The sequence below is a fragment of the Astatotilapia calliptera genome, chromosome 22 (genome assembly GCF_964374335.1).
Source record: "Astatotilapia calliptera chromosome 22, fAstCal68.1, whole genome shotgun sequence".
Classification (NCBI taxonomy): Eukaryota; Metazoa; Chordata; class Actinopteri; order Cichliformes; family Cichlidae; genus Astatotilapia; species Astatotilapia calliptera.
In genome coordinates, this window is record NC_137442.1 from 23,124,554 (window position 1) to 23,146,029 (window position 21,476).

At 39.7% G+C, this 21,476-nt stretch overlaps 1 protein-coding gene across 29 annotated transcripts in view; it reads left to right on the forward strand.

Moving 5' to 3' along the window:
- The window catches only part of adgrb2 (adhesion G protein-coupled receptor B2), a 256,669-nt gene that overhangs the window by 128,384 nt on the left and 106,809 nt on the right, over positions 1 to 21,476 (forward strand). For 28 of the 29 annotated variants that reach the window (XR_013904851.1, XR_013904850.1, XR_013904848.1 and 25 more), the window contains exons 5-11: positions 3,568 to 3,729; positions 10,410 to 10,574; positions 10,958 to 11,122; positions 12,441 to 12,542; positions 18,289 to 18,395; positions 20,615 to 20,809; positions 21,298 to 21,366. Coding sequence is in view for 24 of the 29 variants with exons in the window: in XM_080296657.1 (XP_080152783.1) it covers positions 3,568 to 3,729; positions 10,410 to 10,574; positions 10,958 to 11,122; positions 12,441 to 12,542; positions 18,289 to 18,395; positions 20,615 to 20,809; positions 21,298 to 21,366 (965 nt within the window). In the remaining 5 variants the exon portion in view is untranslated. The remainder of the gene's footprint in view (positions 1 to 3,567; positions 3,730 to 10,409; positions 10,575 to 10,957; positions 11,123 to 12,440; positions 12,543 to 18,288; positions 18,396 to 20,614; positions 20,810 to 21,297; positions 21,367 to 21,476) is intronic. The other variant, XM_026156032.2, reaches the window with a different exon arrangement.

A 21,476-nucleotide genomic window follows, 5' to 3' on the forward strand; every position in this document is an offset into this window, starting at 1 on the left:
GATGAAGATAGCAAGTAACAGCACAGAGCATTGTATTATGTTCTGCAGTCTAAAAATATATTAAATGCTGGTTAGATGTTACTCATATTAGCAAAATATATTCCATTCAATGTTTTGATAGTAAGGGGTTGCATGATTATTGATACAGAAATAGATCCCATGCCATACTTTACCTTTGAAATCAGTGACTACAAATTGCAAATTAATCACAAAATTCACTTTCGACTCCAAAAAATCGAAAATGTATTTCAGAGGAAAATAAATAATACTGGGAATGGCTCAGAAGTCCCAATAATATTCAGTCCAAACACATCCAGTTCCAAATACTGTGCAAAACCCACTCATCATTTCTTTATATTTCGCTTCTAAGGAGCCAGAATTTCCAATAATGTTTTCAAATGGCTCTTGAGCAGTAGGATGTCTGAAGGTCTTTCAAAGTTTTTTTTTGGCCATTACTTGGTTTTTTATTCATTTTTGGTGAATTACTTGTACCTGAGCATTTTCAGATGAATGTTGTTTGTTATGCAACTTAACACTGACCCATGGATAACTTAAACACAAAAAAGGCATCTACTAACTCGAAGGATGAATCAGTGTTGTGTCTACACATCAACAGCCCAATTGCACATGACAATCGTACCTTTAGGCAATTTGTTGCCTTTTGCTTGTTTCATAGATAAAGAAATTGGAATAAATATTTGCAACAGGTAGCGGGTAACAAAGTGTGACAGGCATAATTTGTATACCTGTAAATCTGACATAGGTTGCCATGGTGTGCAGTGTAGCCCCAAACAAACAAAAAACAAAACAATCAAACAGAAATAGTATTTGCATCAGATGAACAGTATATGAAAGTTATGTCGTTAAGAAAAAAAAAATCAAGGAAAGTTTTGACACAGGACTTAAAAGATACATCTGGTCCTTCAGTTGGTTCACCAAAGCCTCATCAGAAACGAAACATGTTAAAGATGTTCATGTATTAGTTCATATACTAATAAACTGTGACTGGAAAGTGCGGTGCATTGTGCTGTGCATTATGAATGAATGACTGCTGGTCCAAAATTTACCACAACCACTTTAGTGAGACTTAAAATCTAAAATAACAAAACCATAAATTATCCATTTTATTCTGCTTATCCGAATTTGGGCCGTGGGAGTAGCAGCCTAGGCAACGAAGCCCAGATGTCCCTTTTGCCACCTCCTCAGGCTACTTGGGGGAAACACAGAGGAATTAGATGTAATCTCTCCAGCAGGTCTACCCCGTGTCCTCCTCCCGGTAGGACATGCCAGTTTAGAACACCTTACCCAAGAGGCACCCACCTGAGCTGGCTCTCTTCGATGTGGAAAAGCAGCAGCTCAACTCTGAGCCCCTCTTGAATGAGTGAACTTCTCTCCTCATTGCTAAAGGAAAGCCCATCCACCCCTCGGAGAAAGCTAATTTCCACCGCTTTTATCTGCAGTCTTGTTCTTTCGTCTTTAAAGAAAAATGATAGTGTCAACAACAAAGATCAGGCTGAGATTAGCAGATTTATGGGGTTCCTCAGCAATGATGCTTCATCTGGTGCCAGATGGCTACATAACATTTAGGGCATAATAATTTACGTACATTGGGCATCAATTTAAATTTAAAACATTAAATTAAATGACTGCTATGTTAGGTACCGACTAGTGACAATAGCAATGATTAAGTCTAGTGGACTAGTCATGGACATCCCTACTGCTAACAATTGAATACATTGACATTAGGTTAATGTTTACATTAGACTATTTGATGTATTTAGCTTCACAATTTACTAAATGCCTCTGATGAGTGTGAAGATCATTCTCAGGTGTTTTTAAAGCTGTACAGAAGTACTCAGTTCAAATAACTGTTTGTGCTTTTTTGTTTTGTTTTTTATTTGTATACCAGCCCATTAGATAAGAGTTTCATAGCTACATAGCTAAAATACCGGAATGACTGTGTGTGTAATTTTCAGGCATCAAGTTTCTTCATCACACTTGTGTAAGTTGCCTCTTGGACCAGGATTGGCTTGTAGTGCTTGTAACTACTTGTAATGTCACAAATCCTGCTCATGGGTACTCCCTTTAAACTCTGATATTTGGTGAGCATAAATAAACTTTCAAAGATAAATTGCAAAGCAGACTTTCAATGTCAGCTGTGCACATACATCATTCATTACATCGAAGCTCCAACATCCAAGAGAAGTAATATTTACCAGAACCCAGTCATGCAACTTGTCAACAAGGACCACTAATGAGCTTACTTTAAAAAGAACATGTCATTAAATTTGCAGCAAGAGAAGCACAAATGCTTACCAATGCTCTTTCCCGCTCATGTATCGTATATGTATTTTATAGGGCAGCTTAAAGACATAGTAACACCATGGTTTTTTTCTTCTAAATTTAAGAACTATTAACAGCTTTCCATATCTCTCATACTTTTTAATACCACCATCTTCTCCCTCCCTCTCTCTCAGCCTTCTACTCTTCCTCTAAGCCATCGTTCACAGACGAGGCTTAATTATTTATCGGCATGATTTATTTAGCTTTGCTCAACACAGGACCAGCAATCTTCATCCTGCTGTCTCCAACTTTCTCATCCTCCCTTCTCTGTCCCTCCCCTCCTCATCTCCTGCTTTCCATCTCTCTCCAGCATCGGTTCCTCTCTCTTTCTTCTGGCTCTTTCAACACAGTTTAATCTCCTCTCACTGAACATTTCAAAATAACCTCATTTTCTTGGACTCATTTCCTACTTCGTATTCACCCAAACTTTGTGAGTCTCCAATCGTCTTTGCGTGTTCTTTCAATTTTTCTTATCATCTCCCACGTTTTTCATGTTCACCTGTTCTTATTCTCTTCCTTTTAATCAGGCCTGAAATTGATCTTTTCCTTCTTTGGAGCCTTCACTTTCTGTGTATTCTTTTTTTCCCCCATAATATCCATCATTCCATTATTATTCCCTCTAGTTTTAGGTGAGACATCTCGAAATGGTTTTAGTAATTAAATTTTGTGAATGTGTATGTGTGAAAGTGTGTGTCTTTTCTCTGACATGGCAGGTTCTAGGACTTTGGTCCAACTTCACTGTTTCTTTATTCTGTCTTTATTTATTTTGTTAAAACGCGCGATGGAGTGCAATAAAGAGAAAACATGAGGAAGGAAAAATGGGGATAAAAGAAAAGCTTTTTAATGCTTGGGTGACTAAACCTTTAGGAAAAAGCATACACCATTTATTTCCTTGTCTTGATTCGAGCTGCATGACTTCAAATACCAGTGTCCATTCCTAACTTTCATTTGTTCATATTAGTAACATGTAAGTGCTGTTTCATACTCAGTCTGTCTTTTCCTTTGTAATTGGGTGGGTTTCCTGGAGGTCATAAGGTCACCTCCTTTGTGTTTTTTCTTCTTCTTTTTTTAAAGGAATGTGCTCATCATTTAATCTCTCGTTTTTCTCATTCTCAAACCCTCCTGCCTGCAATGGGATGCTCCACTCCTTCTCCTTCCTTTCCTCTCTCAACCCTCATCCCCATGTCGTGTCTTTTTGTGCGTCATGTTTGTGGGTGTTCGCAGTGCATGGGCTGTGGGAGGAATGGTCGTCATGGAGTCTGTGCTCTGTGACCTGTGGGCGGGGCTCCAGGACACGAACCAGGAAGTGCATGGACGGCAGCGGGGCTGTAGCTTGTGGACGGCCTGAGGTTCAGACCAAACTCTGCAACATAGCAGTGTGTCCTGGTTAGTACCATCCCCATTAACATGATACACCAAGACTCTCTCTCTCTCTTGCTGTATTAAACTTGACATTTTTTGCCTCTTCAAAGTTGCAAAAGTAGAACATTACCACATCACTGTCATAGCTCCTGAATTTCCATCCACTTGCCTGCATAGTTCATGTTCGTCTAACTGACCAAATGTCTCTCTTCGATTAAATCAAGCCAAAGTCTGCGTGGGAACAAACTGTTCAACTGTGATAGCACTGTGGATTTGTGGAGGCAATGTGTTTGTATTAGTTGACCACTTTGATTCAAAGTAAAGTATCTCAGCTACTCAAAATACTGAATGGATCTTTCTGGCATTTTGTGTCCTTGACTTTGGTGATTGGTTTTTTTTCTCTGGAATTCCACCAAGCCTCGAGTGACAGTTGTGGTCTTGAATAAAACATCTTTACAAATCTTAAATGGAATATCCTGAAATTTGGTGCAGAAATTTATGTCACCCGCATTTACACAACTCACAGTTTTTCAGAAGGCAGAGAGTACTTTGTGATGAAGTTCTGAAAGTTAATACGCTTCTCTCAGCATCAGTTGCTAAACTAACGCCCCTGTCCCACAGGTCTAGAGATTAGTATGTAACCATTTGGCAACCATCAGTGAATATTTCATGACCAGTTGTCAAGTGGTTGCTTTAGGTTGCTGCACCAAATGCTTCCTTGGTGGTTGCTTTGGTTGCCAACAGGTTGATGCAATTGCTAGTAGTTTCTATCAAACATGCCAACTTGTCTGAAAACTATGGGTGACTGCTGCAATCTGCAAGTTAACAAAGCATCACAAAGAGGTTTATGATGCAGTACTCTTACTTGTAACAAGCTGTCACGTGCCAACAGCTAGCAACCACCAGCAATCACTTGTCAGCTAGTTGGGGATTTTTCCTAGAACTAGACATTACTAGGAGGGCAGTGCCAGTGGGTCTCTAGGCTTGTGCAAATGAGGCCTAACATGGTAAACAATTTAAAAGGTCTCAAAATGTCTTTGTTTGCATGCTAGCGTGCTGACCATCATGTTTTGCTCCTCTGAGCATCACAGTGACTGTGAGTATTAGTCTTGCTTTAACCAACACTTTTTCATAGAAATTCTGTTTGTAATTGAATTTACGTGTAATGCTGTCACAAAGTGAATTGTATTCAGTTTTGTTTTGAATGTACAGTTGTATTAAAGTCGACTGGGGGCGGATGGATTGATATTTTGGTGGATTAATTTGATTGTCAATTAACATACTGAATGATTTGCACATTGCTAAAATACATTTTCACAGTTTCCCCTCAGTAGAGATTTCAGTTCTGTTTACGCCTGTGGTTATCCATGGGAATTAAGTCCACATTTCCTTTCAAACTTTCACTTATAGAACCGTAGACTAGAAGTCTGTGTTGGACCGGTGTGCTTCTTCCACGGCTGACTAAGTTTAGATCGTCGAACAACCCGACCGTGTAACTCTTCTATAATTGTCTCTAAAACTATCTATTAAAACTACACTTTGTCAAAAACAGTTAAGACAGCATTTCGGCCCCAGCTAATAGGGCTGTTAAGGATAATCTGGCACAGACTGTCCAGTAGAAACATCTTCATCGGGTTGCCAGTGGAGTGAAGCCGGATTCTCCAGCAACTGAAGCCCTATTGCAGCACACTCTGAAAAAAACGGTGGGACAAGATAGGAGCAATAATTTCTGTAGCTTGTCACACTACAGGCTGTACCTTTGCCAGTACCTTTGTCAACTGAGACGTAAATATGTAAAAATAGGCTGTAGGTAAACTTTGGTTATGCATATTGTCTCTGTGCAGTTTTAATTTTCTATTCCAAGTGTCCCCTTTAGGGGAAAAAACACTTTGGAAACACCGACATTAAAAAGGAATATTAATTTCAGCGATTAAATTTGCTCTGGCTTTTTGTTTCAGACTTTAAATGGATTCTGTGTTGGAGTAAAGGAATTAATGGATACACAGACATTAAAACATAAGACAGTTTATAACAAAAATGCTGTCAGCTTTCTGAATAATAACCTTTTTCTTCCTGAATTAATTTCAGTCCAAGTGAGAGTGTGTTTGCTTAGTGTGTAATCACTCACAGCCTGACCAATTATCACAGTGTAAGTGCTTTTTATTTAAGACTGCTAAGGCAAAGAATTCTATATCACTTTCCCCTGGACTTTGAATCCATATGCCTTTACATTTATGTGAGTGATGCTGGAGCCAGAACCTTTTCCTGCATCCTAAACAATATTTTTGGATATTTACTTGTTTTTTTCCCTCTTTATTTTCAAAAGCAGAGGTTTTGCAAGGTTAATATTTAAATAAAACAAACTGTCCCCCTTGCCAGACAAAGAGGCTGCAAAGTTAAAAAGAAGGAACAGGGAGACATCGTAATCTAAAGTATGGCCTCCAGGATGTTTTGCCAAGCTGTTTTGGGAACAGTGATGGAAAGAGAGGGTTTGGGAGAAAGGGTGTCTTCCTGCGAGGCCTTAAGGAAATCTTTGTGTATGTGAATGTGAGAATCTATCACAACAGATTCAGCCTGCTTTTGGGAGTTCAAAGTCAATGGTCCTTTGAAATCATGAATACCAGCATAGGCCTTTTGGCACAAACAACCATGCATACAGAATAGAGCTTTGATGGATTGTGTGTGTGTGTGTGTGTGCGTGCGTGTGTGTGTGTGTGTGTGCGTGCGTGCGTGCATGCATGTCTGTGCACATGTGGGTGCATAGTTGTGTGTTTCCCTCGATAATTTGATCTCACTGCAAACCATATACTTAATCCTCACGCTATGTGCTGTTGCATGTCCTGTTGTGTTTATGCTACAGTATATTAAACCAATTTCTTACCTCTTCACAGTGGGTTGTCACTTAGGCAGTCACATGCTAAGCTAAGCTTACATATCAAACAAGTGCATACATATGTGGGCAGAACTGCAAATGTAAATGTGGCAGCTGTTGCATCATATGAAGACAATCAACGGGGTATTATTAAAGTCAGCAGACATTTTCATGGAAGTAATTCATTTGGTCATATCAGACCTTTTTGAGCAAACATCAAGTACTAAAAAAAAACCTGTGTAGGCAGAGAGCTGGCTGGAAATTGCCTTTAAGTTCTTTGACACCTCCTTTTCGTTTTCACAACGTTAACAGTTCAGTTCATAGCCAAACATATGCTGGGATTAATTGCTATGTCTTAATTACAGGCAAATTGATAGTTTCTCTCTTTGGCAAGAGCTCCCTCTTAACAGAGAGCTGCCATCCAGCTTTTTTAGTATCAGTGCCGATAAGCTGATTGTGCTTTGTGTGTTAACACAATGCTGAGATATATATACGATAGCAATCCTTACAAAGAAGTAACACTTCGACAGAAAGACATGGACGGTCTGAAAATGTGTTGGTGTTTGTGTCATTTTCTTTTTTCAAATGTTGTTTTAGAAAGGTAACACTTCCATTAATCAGAGCAACTTCTAAAAACATCACATTTGCAATGCTTTTCTAGGTCACACTTTATTTCCTTTATGTCATCTCCACGACACAATGCAGACCCACGCCCGTTGGAACACAGTACAAGTGTCGCCTGGCGTGATTGACCACTTTACCAAGGAGAGCTGGCAATGCCTTCTCACTTGGGATAGCCAGACAAATACATTTACAGCACTGTACTTCACTTTCTCTGCTGCTTAATGCCCCGGAGTGTAGAATGTGTGACTCAATATATCATTTCGAGCAAAGAGTTCTCACTTCGAATTGTAATTCGTGTAAATACAGAGACAGAAGAAGTCCATACACAACAGATAGATATATCTACTTGTCCGCTGCAGTAGTTAAAAATACGTTTTCTGCCTATCAGATATTATAGAAGCTTTATACAGTGAGACATTTCTTTATATTTTGTTAGGAGAATGAGAAATATGTGGAGCAATTTATTGAAGCATGTACAAAAATACATGGAACAAACAGAGTTTATAAAATTATAATGAGCTTGAAAGTCAGTATTTTGCATGGCCACCTTTATTATTCAGTAGAGTCTGAACTCTGTTAGCCAAGCGTTCTTGTAATTTCTTTAGGTAGCATCCAGGAATAGTTGATGGTGGTTCAAAATCTGACCATACTTTTCTGCTTTCCTAATTCAATCAGCTTTTTGTTTTTACAAGACCCCCAAAATTACTGACTGTAATGCAGCCAAAAACCATGACAGAGTTGCCACTGTGTTTTAAACATGGTTATAGATAATCAGTGCTCCCATTTCTCCCCTCGTCCTAAGTTTATTGACAATGAACTAAACGGAACTTCATTCTATAAGACCACTGATTTTTAGTCCAGTTCTGCTGAAATTCAGTGTATCTCATTGAAAGCTTCTTGACACTTCTTATTTCATCCTCCACTTGTTTAGTTACCTCATTTTTTTAAGGACACGCTGTGCACCATACCGAGATATGTCTGTTAAGGTTCTCAATTATCCCAGTCATCATAGTCTCAAGAGCTTGTAATGTTCAAATAATTATAAAAAGTGGAGTTTACGCTGAAGCAGAGCGTAAGGTGTTCCAAGTGTTCCATTTCTTTCCAAGCTCCTTACACCATACCGAGATGTGTATGTTTTCATATAATGACTGAATCGCCCTGCTGGTGCAAAAATGTTATCTTTGGAATTTTTTATAGATTTTATGCTACTGTGACACACTACTAGTAAAAAAGTGACTAAAGATAGAATTTTAAAAAGGTCTTTGTTAAGTTTTCTCTTAAACAAAAACTGGTTTAACCGTCTTGAGTTCGGAGCCTTCTTATTCTTGAATCGTTTATCGGCCCCTGTTAACTAATGCTCACCAAACAAACTCTTGAACTATAACGTATAATGTTTTACTAGAGCTGACTAAATCTGTCATTAAATATGATATATTTTAAAGCTACTTTTTCATTTTCTGTTTAGATCATTTTCTACATACTAATAAGCATTGGTACTAGAGTGCAGTTTAGTCAGAAGAGCTCTGAAAAAGCTATGCAGTGTACTTTCCCAAGGCTAAATGTGGTTGCTTGGGACCGTGTTTTATTCTGTATCCTTATGTAATCTGTAGGGAGTGAAACAGAGCTAAAAGAAAATATTAGATTTAGTTATGTGGCCAGAAACGCCACCTGAGTATGAATGCTAATGCGACTGTCTGTCTCCTGGATACCGCCTTGTTTGATAGTGCGCACTCCTTATCTAATTTCTTAGCTGATAATGTCAGTTTAACCTTAACGGTTTATTTTAGTGTCCAAAATTGTCTCAAAAACCAATTAATGTGACAGTTTTAGCAGGCAGCAGTTAAATCATTACACATCATTAAGAATTCAAATTTGTGCAAAAGCACAGCTCAGGTCCTTCAATAATTCCAGCTGGAGGCAACACATTATTGTTTTACATAAGTGACACTGACGCCAACAAAAGGAGGCATTGATTTATTACTCCATTTCAATTATTATTTTTCAGGATTGTGTGTGCTTGCGTGAAAGAAGTGGTAAAGCATTTGTTTAGAAAATAGCAATTGACTATTCCGTGCAATTAAATGCGGCGTAAACCAAACAGAATTAATGTGACAGTGTAACAATAAAAACCTAGTTAAATTGGCTCTTTCATGCTGCTGCTGCTGCTGCAGGTAAAACAAATGCCCAGATATTATCTGTTTAGGACAATTTAACTGCAGTAATAATACAGTTGAACACAACCTTTTGTTAAACAGCTAAAAACTAGCATATTGTCAGAGAAGATTTTGGCAGTTGCTTTTGTGATTGAAGTTTCTGAAATTGTAGCGCTTTGACAAGTGTCTCTGCGTTCAGAAACATAAAGGAACATGGCTACAGGCTAGTAATTGGGTCCTCTGTCAGTTCTTTTTCGTTTTATTACAAAGGTTTCTAATCAAAAAAGTGTTTTATTTATTTATTTTTTTCTGCAACACAGATCTTCAAAGTTGAATCTATAGCTCTCTTTGAAGATGATGTCGTGCCAAAAAAATCGTATCTGCTTGTTTGGGATTTGGTTAATGTCATTTTATTGTATTTGAATATTTCATCTGACAACTCAATTACTCCCAAGCAACACTTCCTTTTCTAGCACCCATTAGAATGGACAGCAGGGGCTTTGATTACATCGATGCGTGTCGTCAGGCTTCGGTTAAGCTGTCCGACAGGCAGTACTTCATTGTGTTTGAATTAGTATTATTTCTATCTGTTTCCGCACAAACACCAGTCAATAGGATTCTCTTTTTAATAATACTGTGTGTGAAAATCCAACCAAATGCACTTTGTGTGAACTCTTTTAAAACAAAGAGTGGAAGAAATTGCATTCAGCTTTTTTTTGGTTTTTTTGTAACAGATTGAAATATTTAAAATGTCCATTAAAATGGGAGGTGCACTGTGTTTGTTTGTTGCTATTTATGGGAAGCCAAATAGCTTCTGTAATTTATTTGCTGTTCATCCTAACTCATTGTATATTCTATTCAGCGTGCTCACTTTATCTGCCTTGTCTTTTTCCTCCCTCTCTTCCTCTGTACCTTCCTTTTCACTGACAATCATTGTCTTTTTTTCCATCTCTTTTTTTTTTTCACTTCTGATCCCTCTTTAAAAATCTTCATCCCTTCACCCTCGTGCATGCTCCCGTGTCTCTTTATCTTCTCGGATCTGTCTCCCGCTCCAGTGGAGGGCCAGTGGTCAGACTGGGGGCCTTGGTCGAAATGCAGCGTGACTTGTGACACAGGGACCGAGCAGAGGCAGAGGCGCTGTAGCCCATCGGTGCACGGCTGGGCTGAATGCAAAGGCCCCCATCAGGAGAGCAGAGAATGCACCAACCCTTCGTGCTCCGGTAACACAAATTAGTATTCACAGTCACATGCTCTCAGATGGCATTATGCAAACACAGAACATGCATTATCTAAAGGCATCCACATGGTTGTTTTTCTGATTCATATTCCACACATGAGTAATTATTGGGTTGGGACCTAATTTGGCTTATGAGTCTGTTTCGACAGGGGCCCCAGAGAACAAAAATACTAGGGTGTTTAATGAGCCTGGGCCCGAGAATGGGCTAGTATTGACTTAATTTCTCACACTAATAAAAAAGCTTTAGACTTGTAAGTTAAATTTACTACTTCATTCATAACTGTCATTTCTTTTTCTTTTTTTTTTCTTTTGCAATGCATTCCGGTACTTCCATCTTCACTGGTGGTGCTCTTCCTCTTGCGTTAGGTGGAGGTAACTGGGGCAGCTGGAACCACTGGAGTCTCTGCAGCAAGACGTGTGACTCTGGATGGCAGCGGCGCATCAGGATGTGCGAGGGCACTGGATTGCAAGGCTACCCCTGTGATGGTTTAGGAGAGGAGGTCCGGTCGTGTAATGAGAAAAAGTGCCCTGGTCAGTAGCTTGAGTGTGCGTTACAGACAGAGGGCTTCAGTATAATCTGTATAACCTTTTCATGCCCTAGTTTTTGTATTTCACATTTTTCCTTTGTTTTTACGATGATTTCGTGGTATTTTTGAAGTTTAAAAGACTGCGTGTGTGTGCCAAAATTGCACTTGCACACTACCTATCGAGCAGAATGGAAGCAATTCCAAGAGATTAACAGCATACCCAAAAGCTACCTTCGCACTTTTAGAGCTCTTCACATCCTTTTCTGTCCTTTGCCTGTCTTCATGTCAGTTCACATACCCGTCCGTCTTCACCTCTTCATTGATTTTGCATTTTTCCCTTGTATTGCCTTCTTTTTATCCTCTGTTTATCTGTGAGTTATTTGCTTTCTCCTTATATCTCTCCTGTTTAACATTTTTTTCAAAGCACTAATCTCCCTTACTCGTTGTCTCTCACTTACTTTATTTCCTTCTATGTTTCTCTCCCCGGTGGAGGGCAGGATGTTCAACGGTCCGCTTGGTGCTATTTGTCAGTGTCAGCCATTGCAGGAAACACTGTGGTTTTTAATAAGTACGACTCCTGACTGAAGCTGTGCGTGTGTGTTGGTATATATATATATATATATATATATATATATATATATATATATATATATATATATATATATATATATATGTATGCAAGTATATTTTCAGTGCGTGTCACTTGTGTTAGCACTTGACGAGTTGCAAATGATGAACTTTTGAGTGGAGCCTCCATCATGACCTCTTTGTTTTTAGTAGCTCTAAAGCTTTTTTACACTAGACGAGGATCTTGTCTGTTGGCATTGCAGGGGGAACATCACACATTTTCTCCTTCTTCGCTCTTCGCTCTCCATCCCTCTTCATCTCTCTGCATCTGCCTCTGCCAACCCTAGTGTGCCCCCTCGGAATATCTTCAGAGCACCCAGCTCCCCCTCCCCCTGCCTGTTTTTTCATCATGGTTATGAAAGAGAGGGAGGGGTGGAAAACAGATGAATAAAAAGAGGGGGTAAGATGAAGAGGGAATGAGATACTGTACTGAGGCAATGACACCGACAGAGAGCTCTGAGAATGTACAAGGGAATAAGATTGGGAGCTGCTGCAGGAGAACATTGATTTGAATCGTGTTTTTTTTTTGTGCTTTGCTTCTGTCTGTCTCCCTTTTTTTTTATTTCTTCTGGTTCGGCGTGTGTGTGCGTGCGAGTGCGTGTTTGTGTGCGTGGTTTTTTTTTTTTTTTCTGTTCTCCTACTAGGCTTGACTTCATTTCGCTTTTTTTCTATGTGTTTCTCACTTTCTTCTATAGCGCCTCATGAGATATGCAAAGACGAGCATCTCCTCTCGATGTCATGGAAGAGAGCCTCAGCTGGAGAAACTGTCTACAACAAATGTCCAACGAATGCTACTGGTCAGTCACATTGCATGCTTTTAGCTAATAATGCACTCAGCTCAAAGAAGAAGAAATTTTGTGAAATTATGTCACAGCAACCAAAACAGTGAAAAAAGTTATTCAGTAAAATGAAATCCAAATATTATAAAACAAACAGGTTAAGATAAATGTTGTATAGAGATGAGGTGGTAAAGATTTCACGTGTCTGTCCTTGTGGCAGCAGAGCACCTCTTCATCAGGTGATGGAGGAATCCAGACAATGTGTTGCTTTAAACCAGATTAAAACAGAACAGTGACAATGTGGATATAATCCAAGAAAAAGCAATTCAGAAACACCTCCTTGCACCAACATGTGTGGGATTACACCACATTTCAATCATAACTGGTGCAATGCCCCCACGTTTCATCTCAGCTCAGAATAACATTCCTGTCCACCTAAAAAGTCCTGAAGTGAGGTACGGTCACGCTGTGGTGTGGGAAGTTTGAGTGTGGCACGTCAAGGGCTCAAATCAGATCGCCTAGGTTGTCCTCATTATTGCCCAATCACCAATGAAACCACTGTCATTTCCTCTGTAGCTTCACCAGGATTACATGGCTCAGTCCAGGCAGTAATACGAGCTGGTTAAGATTTGGGAGCTGTGCAACAGGCTGCCAAGCAGCATCGTGACAAGGGGAAAAAAAAAAAGCATATTGCAATCACAAGTTTCTTTACACAACTCAAGTACCAGAACTGTTACAAAAATGTCCAAGCGAGAAGCTTAAAGAAATCTCCAGTAGGAGCAACAGAGGTTTGTTAGCATCACGAACATGTGGGCATGTTGTTTTTAGCAATGGTAAAGTTGCAGCAGAAGAACAGAGACTGGCTACTTAATGGAAAAAAAATCTCTGTGATAATTAACTTTGGAAGTTTGTGAGCCTCATGTACATACAGTAGCACTTCCTGATTAGGAAAGGCAGAGCTACAGTCAAAGCAATATCTGCTAAAGCTTATACTGTAACACAGGGCTTGCAACTCTCTATGCATGTGCTATGAGACATATACTTGTACCTTCTTTCTCAAGGTTGCTCACTGCCTGGAGAAATGTCATGGAAAAATAAGGAGAAACTTCAAAGTCAGCTTTTTGTGATTTAAAAAAAAAAGAAAAAAAAGGTTAACTTGTATTTTTAGTCTTAACATCTGGCTTGTTCCAAATTCACCATCGTCACAGGTCTATAAGTCAAAATAGCTCATTCTCTTGATTGACCAGGTTTACACAGACCTGTTTGTGAGGCAGTTGTGTGCATGATGATGCAAAGTAAGGGGATTGGTAAGTCATATTTGATCTTTTTACAAATAAATACAGATGAGTTGTCACAAAACCATTATTAGACTAATAAAAAAGGGCTCATTTACAAAATAATTGTGGCTACAGTCAACCAAAGCGCCTTGAACGTCATCAGGACAGTTCTCCTCAACCAGATGTCAGCCTGAGTTCTGCCTGCGATCAGATCTGGCTTCACAGGATGGAGAGGCTAATACTGAGTCAGTTTAAGGCTTTGAATTTCAGCTTTAAGGTCTTCTTTATTGGAGACAAGTCTCTGATCTCCAATGGCATACCAGATATCCAGACTCTTTTCAGGGGTCAGAGCAGCATTTACGTTTTTCTCCTAGAAGTCAGAAATAAAGAACATTCAACATCCCAAATGGATGGATGAGGCTCTGAGATACACCGCTGATAATCCTGGATCTGGTCCTCTCGTTATTGGTAAAGCTTTCTGGAAGACATCTGACGTCTTTCTAGTCCAGGATTCATACAGCTCAAACATCTGCTCTTTGACGTGCTCAGGGGGAAACCAATCCTCCATCCACAACTGGAGGAAGTGAATTGTCCTGCGTTATCTGTCATGTTTTTGATAAGGAGAATGTCGATGACGAGTGATGAATCTCCTGTGTTCCTCGTTTTTCTTTTCTGATCAGCTGCTTCTTTGCTTATATTGATGTTCCAGATTTTTCATCAAGCTGCTCTGGAGATGTGTCACAGCTTTGCAGGTGTTACAGAAGCAAGCTTTCTTCTGGTTCTTCAGAGTTACTGCACAAATGAGCACACACAGATTTAGCGGTTGTTGCTGGTCAAGCTGTGATGTGTTGCCCAGCTGGTTGAGCCACAGCTAGATGAGCAGAAAGAAAGGATCTTTGTACCAGCTCACTGCTGATGAAACTCTAGGGTTCAGCTCTCTCTGGGTTAAACGATTTGTCAGAATTCATGTTCTAGAAACAATTATCTGCAAACTTTGCAGTTCTTTGAAGGAGGTGCTTTTCAGTTAAATTGAGGTCAGTGTAGGCTTAAAGCAGCATTAAACAATGCAAAACCTAATGAAATGAGGCAGACCTAAAGTGGTTTGTACTTGGAGTGATTCTAAACAGAGGTATTGAACCAGCTGGACCAAAGACCAAAGATTGTACCATCTCAGAAGTTTCTATAGTGTGATGTGATGTTTTGTACGCATGTTCATTCGATGTTTTTCTAGCCACGCTGACATGTCAAAGCACTTGAAACAGTGTACCAATCTTATCCATCAACAGAGCACTAAATACATAAAGTACAAGCCGTATATATGTACACTAATGAAACATCATAAATCACTTCATGCATACAGGTGTCTGTGAATCATGTGAATCAGAATATTATATTAATCCTTGAGGAAATTATGTAAATACAGACTTTAACATGGTTAAGGCAGACTTAAAGCTGAGTGATTTTACAGTGGCTTGCAAAAGTATTCAGCCCCCTTGAACTTTTCCACATTTTGTCACATTACAGCCACAAACATGAATCAATTTTATTGGAATTCCACATGAAAGACCAATACAAAGTGGTGTGCACGTGAGAAGTGGAACAAAAATCATACATGATTCCAAACATTTTTTACAAATAAATAACTGCAAAGTGGGGTGTGCGTAATTATTCAGCCCCCTTTGGTCTGAGTGCAGTCAGTTGCCCACAGATATTGCCTGATGAGTGCTAATGACTAAATAGAGTGCACCTGTGTGTAATCTAATGTCAGTACAAATACAGCTGCTCTGTGACGGCCTCAGAGGTTGTCTAAGTGAATATTGGGAGCAACAACACCATGAAGTCCAAAGAACACACCAGACAGGTCAGGGATAAAGTTATTCAGAAATTTAAAGCAGCCTTAGGCCAAAAAAAGATTTCTCAAGCCTTGAACGTCCCACGGAGCACTGTTCAAGCCATCATTCAGAAATGAAAGGAGTATGGCACAACTGTAAACCTACCAAGACAAGGCCGTCCACCTAAACTCACAGGCCGAACAAGGAGAGCGCTGATCAGAAATGCAGCCAAGAGGCCCATGGTGACTCTGGACGAGCTGCAGAGATCTACAGCTCAGGTGGGGGAATCTGTCCATAGGACAACTATTAGTCGTGCACTGCACAAAGTTGGCCTTTATGGAAGAGTGGCAAGAAGAAAGCCATTGTTAAAAGAAAACCATAAGTCCCGTTTGCAGTTTGCCACAAGCCATGTGGGGAATGCAGCAAACATGTGGAAGAAGGTGCTCTGGTCAGATGAGACCAAAATGGAACTTTTTTGCCAAAATGCAAAACGATATGTGTGGCGGGAAACTAACACTGCACATCACTCTGAACACACCATCCCCACTGTCAAATATGGTGGTGGCAGCATCATGCTCTGGGGGGGGCTTCTCTTCAGCAGGGACAGGGAAGCTGGTCAGAGTTGATGGGAAGATGGATGGAGCCAAATACAGGGCAATCTTGGAAGAAAACCTCTTGGAGTCTGCAGAAGACTTGAGACTGGGGCGGAGGTTCACCTTCCAGCAGGACGACAACCCTAAACATAAAGCCAGGGCAACAATGGAGTGGTTTAAAACCAAACATATCCATGTGTTAGAATGGCCCAGTCAAAGTCCAGATCTAAATCCAATCGGGAATCTGTGGCAAGATCTGAAAACTGCTGTTCACAAACGCTGTCCATCTAATCTGACTGAGCTGGAGCTGTTTTGCAAAGAAGAATGGGCAAGGATTTCAGTCTCTAGATGTGCAAAGCTGGTAGAGACATTCCCTAAAAGACTGGCAGCTGTAATTGCAGCAAAAGGTGGTTCTACAAAGTATTGACTCAGAGGGCTGAATAATTACGCACACCCCACTTTGCAGTTATTTATTTGTAAAAAATGTTTGGAATCATGTATGATTTTTGTTCCACTTCTCACGTGTACACCACTTTGTGTTGGTCTTTCACGTGGAATTCCAATAACATTGATTCATGTTTGTGGCTGTAATGTGACAAAATGTGGAAAAGTTCAAGGGGGCCGAATACTTTTGCAAGCCACTGCCTTTCTTATTCAATATAAGAGAAAAGAGGACGTTTGAAAGGAGTAATATGTACTATAGTATAACTAAAAAGTTGGATCTTTTTTCATTATTAAATACTAAGTGGGACAGCTGGACTATTTAAAGGACTAGTTCACATAAATAAATGAAAGTTGGCTATATTCCTAAAAATCCGCTGCAGTTGACGCCGATCCCATAAACTCCAGCTGATAGACAGCATAGTAGTTTGGAAGATTATTAACATTAGATGACATGAACGTAACAATGTGTATGTAGCTGAATATGTCCAACAAAAGCCCAAGAGAGGAACAAGTTGTGCTCTTGTGATTTGTTTGGTTAGTTATTCAGTTGCAAACCAGTGAGCTTTTAACTTCAACAGGCCTTTAGTGCAGACAAAGGAGCAGTTGACTGTCAGGTGTCAAGTGTCTGGCAAATTCACTGCAACAGAATGACAATCATATGAAAAATATGGTAAAATAGACAAGATTATAGGCTAATCAGAATAAATTGCTCTGCTTGCATCCCTATGTTTGAAATAAATTTGCTCTAGTGGGTGTACTTATGCCTCAGCAATAATAAATGCCATTGCTCTTTTGAGTTTTGATAGAAAGAGGCAGTCGTAACATTTTTAGTTCCTTTAATTTATACAGCACTCATGTCTCATTTGAATGCAGTCAAACCATATCACTGTTATTTCAGTCTAAACTGAGAGTTGCCCGATTGTTGCCAAAGAGGAGTATAAACTTTGACACGTGCAAGTCGAGTGCAGGTGTGGTTCGAGAGGTCTGCTGCATAAAGACATTTTTCCACATCTTTTTAGGGACGGCAAAACATGTCTGAACGAGTTAGTCCACTAATGCTGAGCCTTAATTAAATATAATAGTCTTATTTAAGATCAAATTAACATTCTTTAACTTATCTCAGTTACCATGGCAATGACAAAAAAAGAGGGCGTAAAGGACTTGTTTATATTTATTTTTCAAAAGGTACTTTGGCAGCTTTCACTAGTTTGCCTTGTGCCTGCCAGCCTAAAATCACCAGAAGGTGTAAATTGCCAAATACTGCTACAAACAAAATATTTTGTAGTTTTTACAATCCTGCATAATATTTCACTTCAGCACATGAATAGAGGTGACCTTGGGTTTTAGCTTTTTCATTAGTAGCAAAATTATGCATTCTGATATTTCCGTATAGCTATTAAAATACATTGAGCAGACGCCCTCTGTATTACTCCTGTCCGTGTGATGAATTGGCCTACTTCTCGGCGTCAGAATACAAATAACATATTTATGTGTTTTGTGGCCATATTGGTTTTTGGAAGTTTGAAAAAGCATACCATATTCAGAGTGTGGTGTAGATAATGTTTGGTGTTTGTTGCATTCTGTATTAACTACGTGCGTCTCTCTCAACTCTTTCTAGGATCTGCTAGTCGTCGTTGTATGCTGGACAATAATGGAGTTGCTTTCTGGGGTCCTCCGAGCTTCGCCAGATGCGTCTCACTTGAATATAGATATTTACATTTATCTGTAAGTAATGTCAAATGATTACAATAAAACAAACAATTGATAAAAAAATAATTATGATGGACAAGAGAAAAAAAAGCTAAAAAGATGTACCAATTTAAGCCAGTTACAGTGCATCCGGAAAGTATTCAAAGCACTTTGTCATGTTACAGCCTTATTCCAGACTGGATTACATTCATTTTTTCACTTCAAAATTCTGCACAATTCCCCATAATGACAAAGTGAAAAAATTCTGCTTGAATTTTTTTGGAAATTCACTAAAACAAAAGTAGCAAAAGTATTCACAGACTTTTCCTTACACTCGAAACTGAGTATCCTGTTTCCACTGATCGTCTGTTAAATGTTTCTGCAACTTGACTGGAGTCCATCTGTGGTAAATTCAGTTGATTGGACATGATTTGAAAAAGCCCACACGTGTCTGTATAACGTCCCATAGTTGTACAGTGCATGTTCTGGTCTGATAAACAAAGATTGAAAGTGTCACATCTGGAGAAAAACAGGCACTGCTCATCACCACGTCAATAACATCCCTACAGTGAAGCATGGTGGTGGTGGCATGCTGTGGGGATGTTTTTCAGCACCAGGAACAGAAAGGGTAAATGGACTGGTTCTTATATAGCGCTTTTCTTCTCTTCTGAGCACTCAAAGGGCTTTATACAACTTTGTGCATTCACCCATTCACACCCATTCGCACAAGCACATTTTTCCTAGGTGCTTTTTAACTGACATTCATACACATTCATACTCCGATGGATGCATGGGAGAGCAATTTGGGGTTAGTATCTTGCCCAAGGATATTTGGCATGCAGACTAGGGGAAGCCAGGAATCGAACCACCAGCAGCAGTAGATGACTGATCAGTAGATGACTGCTCTACCGCCTGAGCTACAGCCACCTCCATGGAGGTGGCTGTAGCTCAGGAGGGTAGAGGGAAAGCAATCTACAGAGACGTTCAAGAGCACTCTGGACCTCAGATTTGAACGAAGGTTCAAGTTCCAACAGGACAGCACACAGCTAAGATAACAGCCAAAGCCTGGACTTGAACCCAACTGAACATCTCTGAAGATGTGTGCCGATTCTCCCCATCCAACCTGATGGAACTTGAGAGGTTCTGCAATGAATGGTGTGCCAGGCTTGTAGCACCATACTCTAAAAGACTTAAAGCTGTAATTATTAAGTATTGGGAAAAGGGTACGAATACTTATGTTATATTTTAGTTTGTTATTTCTAATAAATTTGCAAGAATTTCAAGCAAACCTTTTTTCACTTTGGCATTATGGGGTATTGTGTGTAGAATTTTAAGGGACAAAATGAATTTAATGCAATAATGCTGTAATATGACAAAATGTGGAACAAGTGAAGCGCTGTGAATACTTTCCAGATGCACTCGAGCTGCTTCTTCTGCTTAGTGAAACATGTTTTTCAAGTTCTTCTCTATCTGTTCTTCTCTTTTGTTTTTGTTTTTATCTCTAATGTACCTCTCTTTAACTACCCTAAAAAAAGGTTTTCTCAAAATTGCAGAGTGTTTTTACCCAAGACTCGCTGCTATCTCTAATTAGCTTTTCCAGAGCTTTGTGCTCACACTTATCAATTAATGAAGAGAGCTAATGAATGTGTTCATCAGTGAAACTGTTTTCCTGCTCCGTGAACTTCAACCTTTTCCATCTCCTCGATGATGGCGGAAGGAGATGGGGGTCAGGGATCGTGCATGACAGAGCTGATTGCACTGTTAGCTTCTGTTCCAACCTTTCATTAATACCAGGAGTCAGTAATTAATTTTCTGTGATTGCTGTGATGTTCTGTTCCCCCAGCTTCTTTCTCTTCCTCCCTCACTCTCTTTCTCTTTGCCTCACACGCACAGACTATCTTTTTGTATCTCTTTCTCTGAAGTGATGAGATCCAGTTTCTGTCTGAAAGTGCTGCAAGGCTTCGATTTGCTTGCCTATTTTAAGCACAAGCAAACACACACACACACACACATACACAAAAAAAAGACAAAAATCCAACCATGTACATATATACTCCCGTCTTGAAATATCCCCGTCGGCTCATATCCAAAACATTCCTGTGATTTCTTTGTCAAAAACACAATCTCGGGTGTGCTATTTCTGTTTTTCTGCTACGTAGTTTGAGTAACACCATGTGCAACAGCAAAGGGTTTACCCGTAATCATGAGACAGGATAAAACACTTCTAAAAATCTCCTTTTTTTAATGCATTTTAGTTACGAGAGCATCTCGCGAAGGGTCAGAGGACCCTGGCTGGGGAGGGCATGTCTCAGATCGTACGGAGTCTCCTGGAGCTCTTGCAGAGAAGGAGCTACTACAGTGGCGACCTTCTCTTTTCCACGGAGATCCTGCGAAATGTGACGGACACCTTCAAAAGAGCAACCTACATCCCAGCTCCCGACGACGTGCAGGTAGGAAAAACGTCTCGGCATTCGCCCGGAGCCTTCTAAAGTCACCAACCATGACATAAATACATAAATAAATAAATAAATCTCACACAAACACACACACACAGTCACTTACAACAAAATTTATTCCATCCGCAGCTTCACTTTCTACTGCACAGGGTGTGCATAACAATTAACTACAGCTGCACAGTTGCTATGGCCTCACAGGGCAGTTTTTTTTTTTTTAGCAGCATTTTTCTTTTTCCAGTGCCTGTAAGCGAGCAAAATGTTCCCGTCTCAGTCGATCATTTCACAGACGTTATTATTTATGACTTACAATATGCCTGTGTACAGCAAATGAATGAACCAGACATGATTGAGAATAAGAGGCAGTATTGCTGCAGTGCTAACCACAGCAAGGTTATCAGTAGTTATTTGATATCCAGGAAATAGCTGCCTGATGGTCTGGCTTCAACAACTGAGCACATCCTTTTTTATTTCTTTTTATCTAGAAATTCTTCCAGATTGTCAGCCACATGTTGGACATTGAAAATTTAGAAAAATGGGAGGACGCTCACCAGGTAAGGCTCTGCATTTATGTGAATGTCTGGTACTTTATGTCCTCGTGTGCGCTTCTGTGCACCTCCTTATCATCACAACTGACTGTCTGCATCACCAAGTGTCATAAATA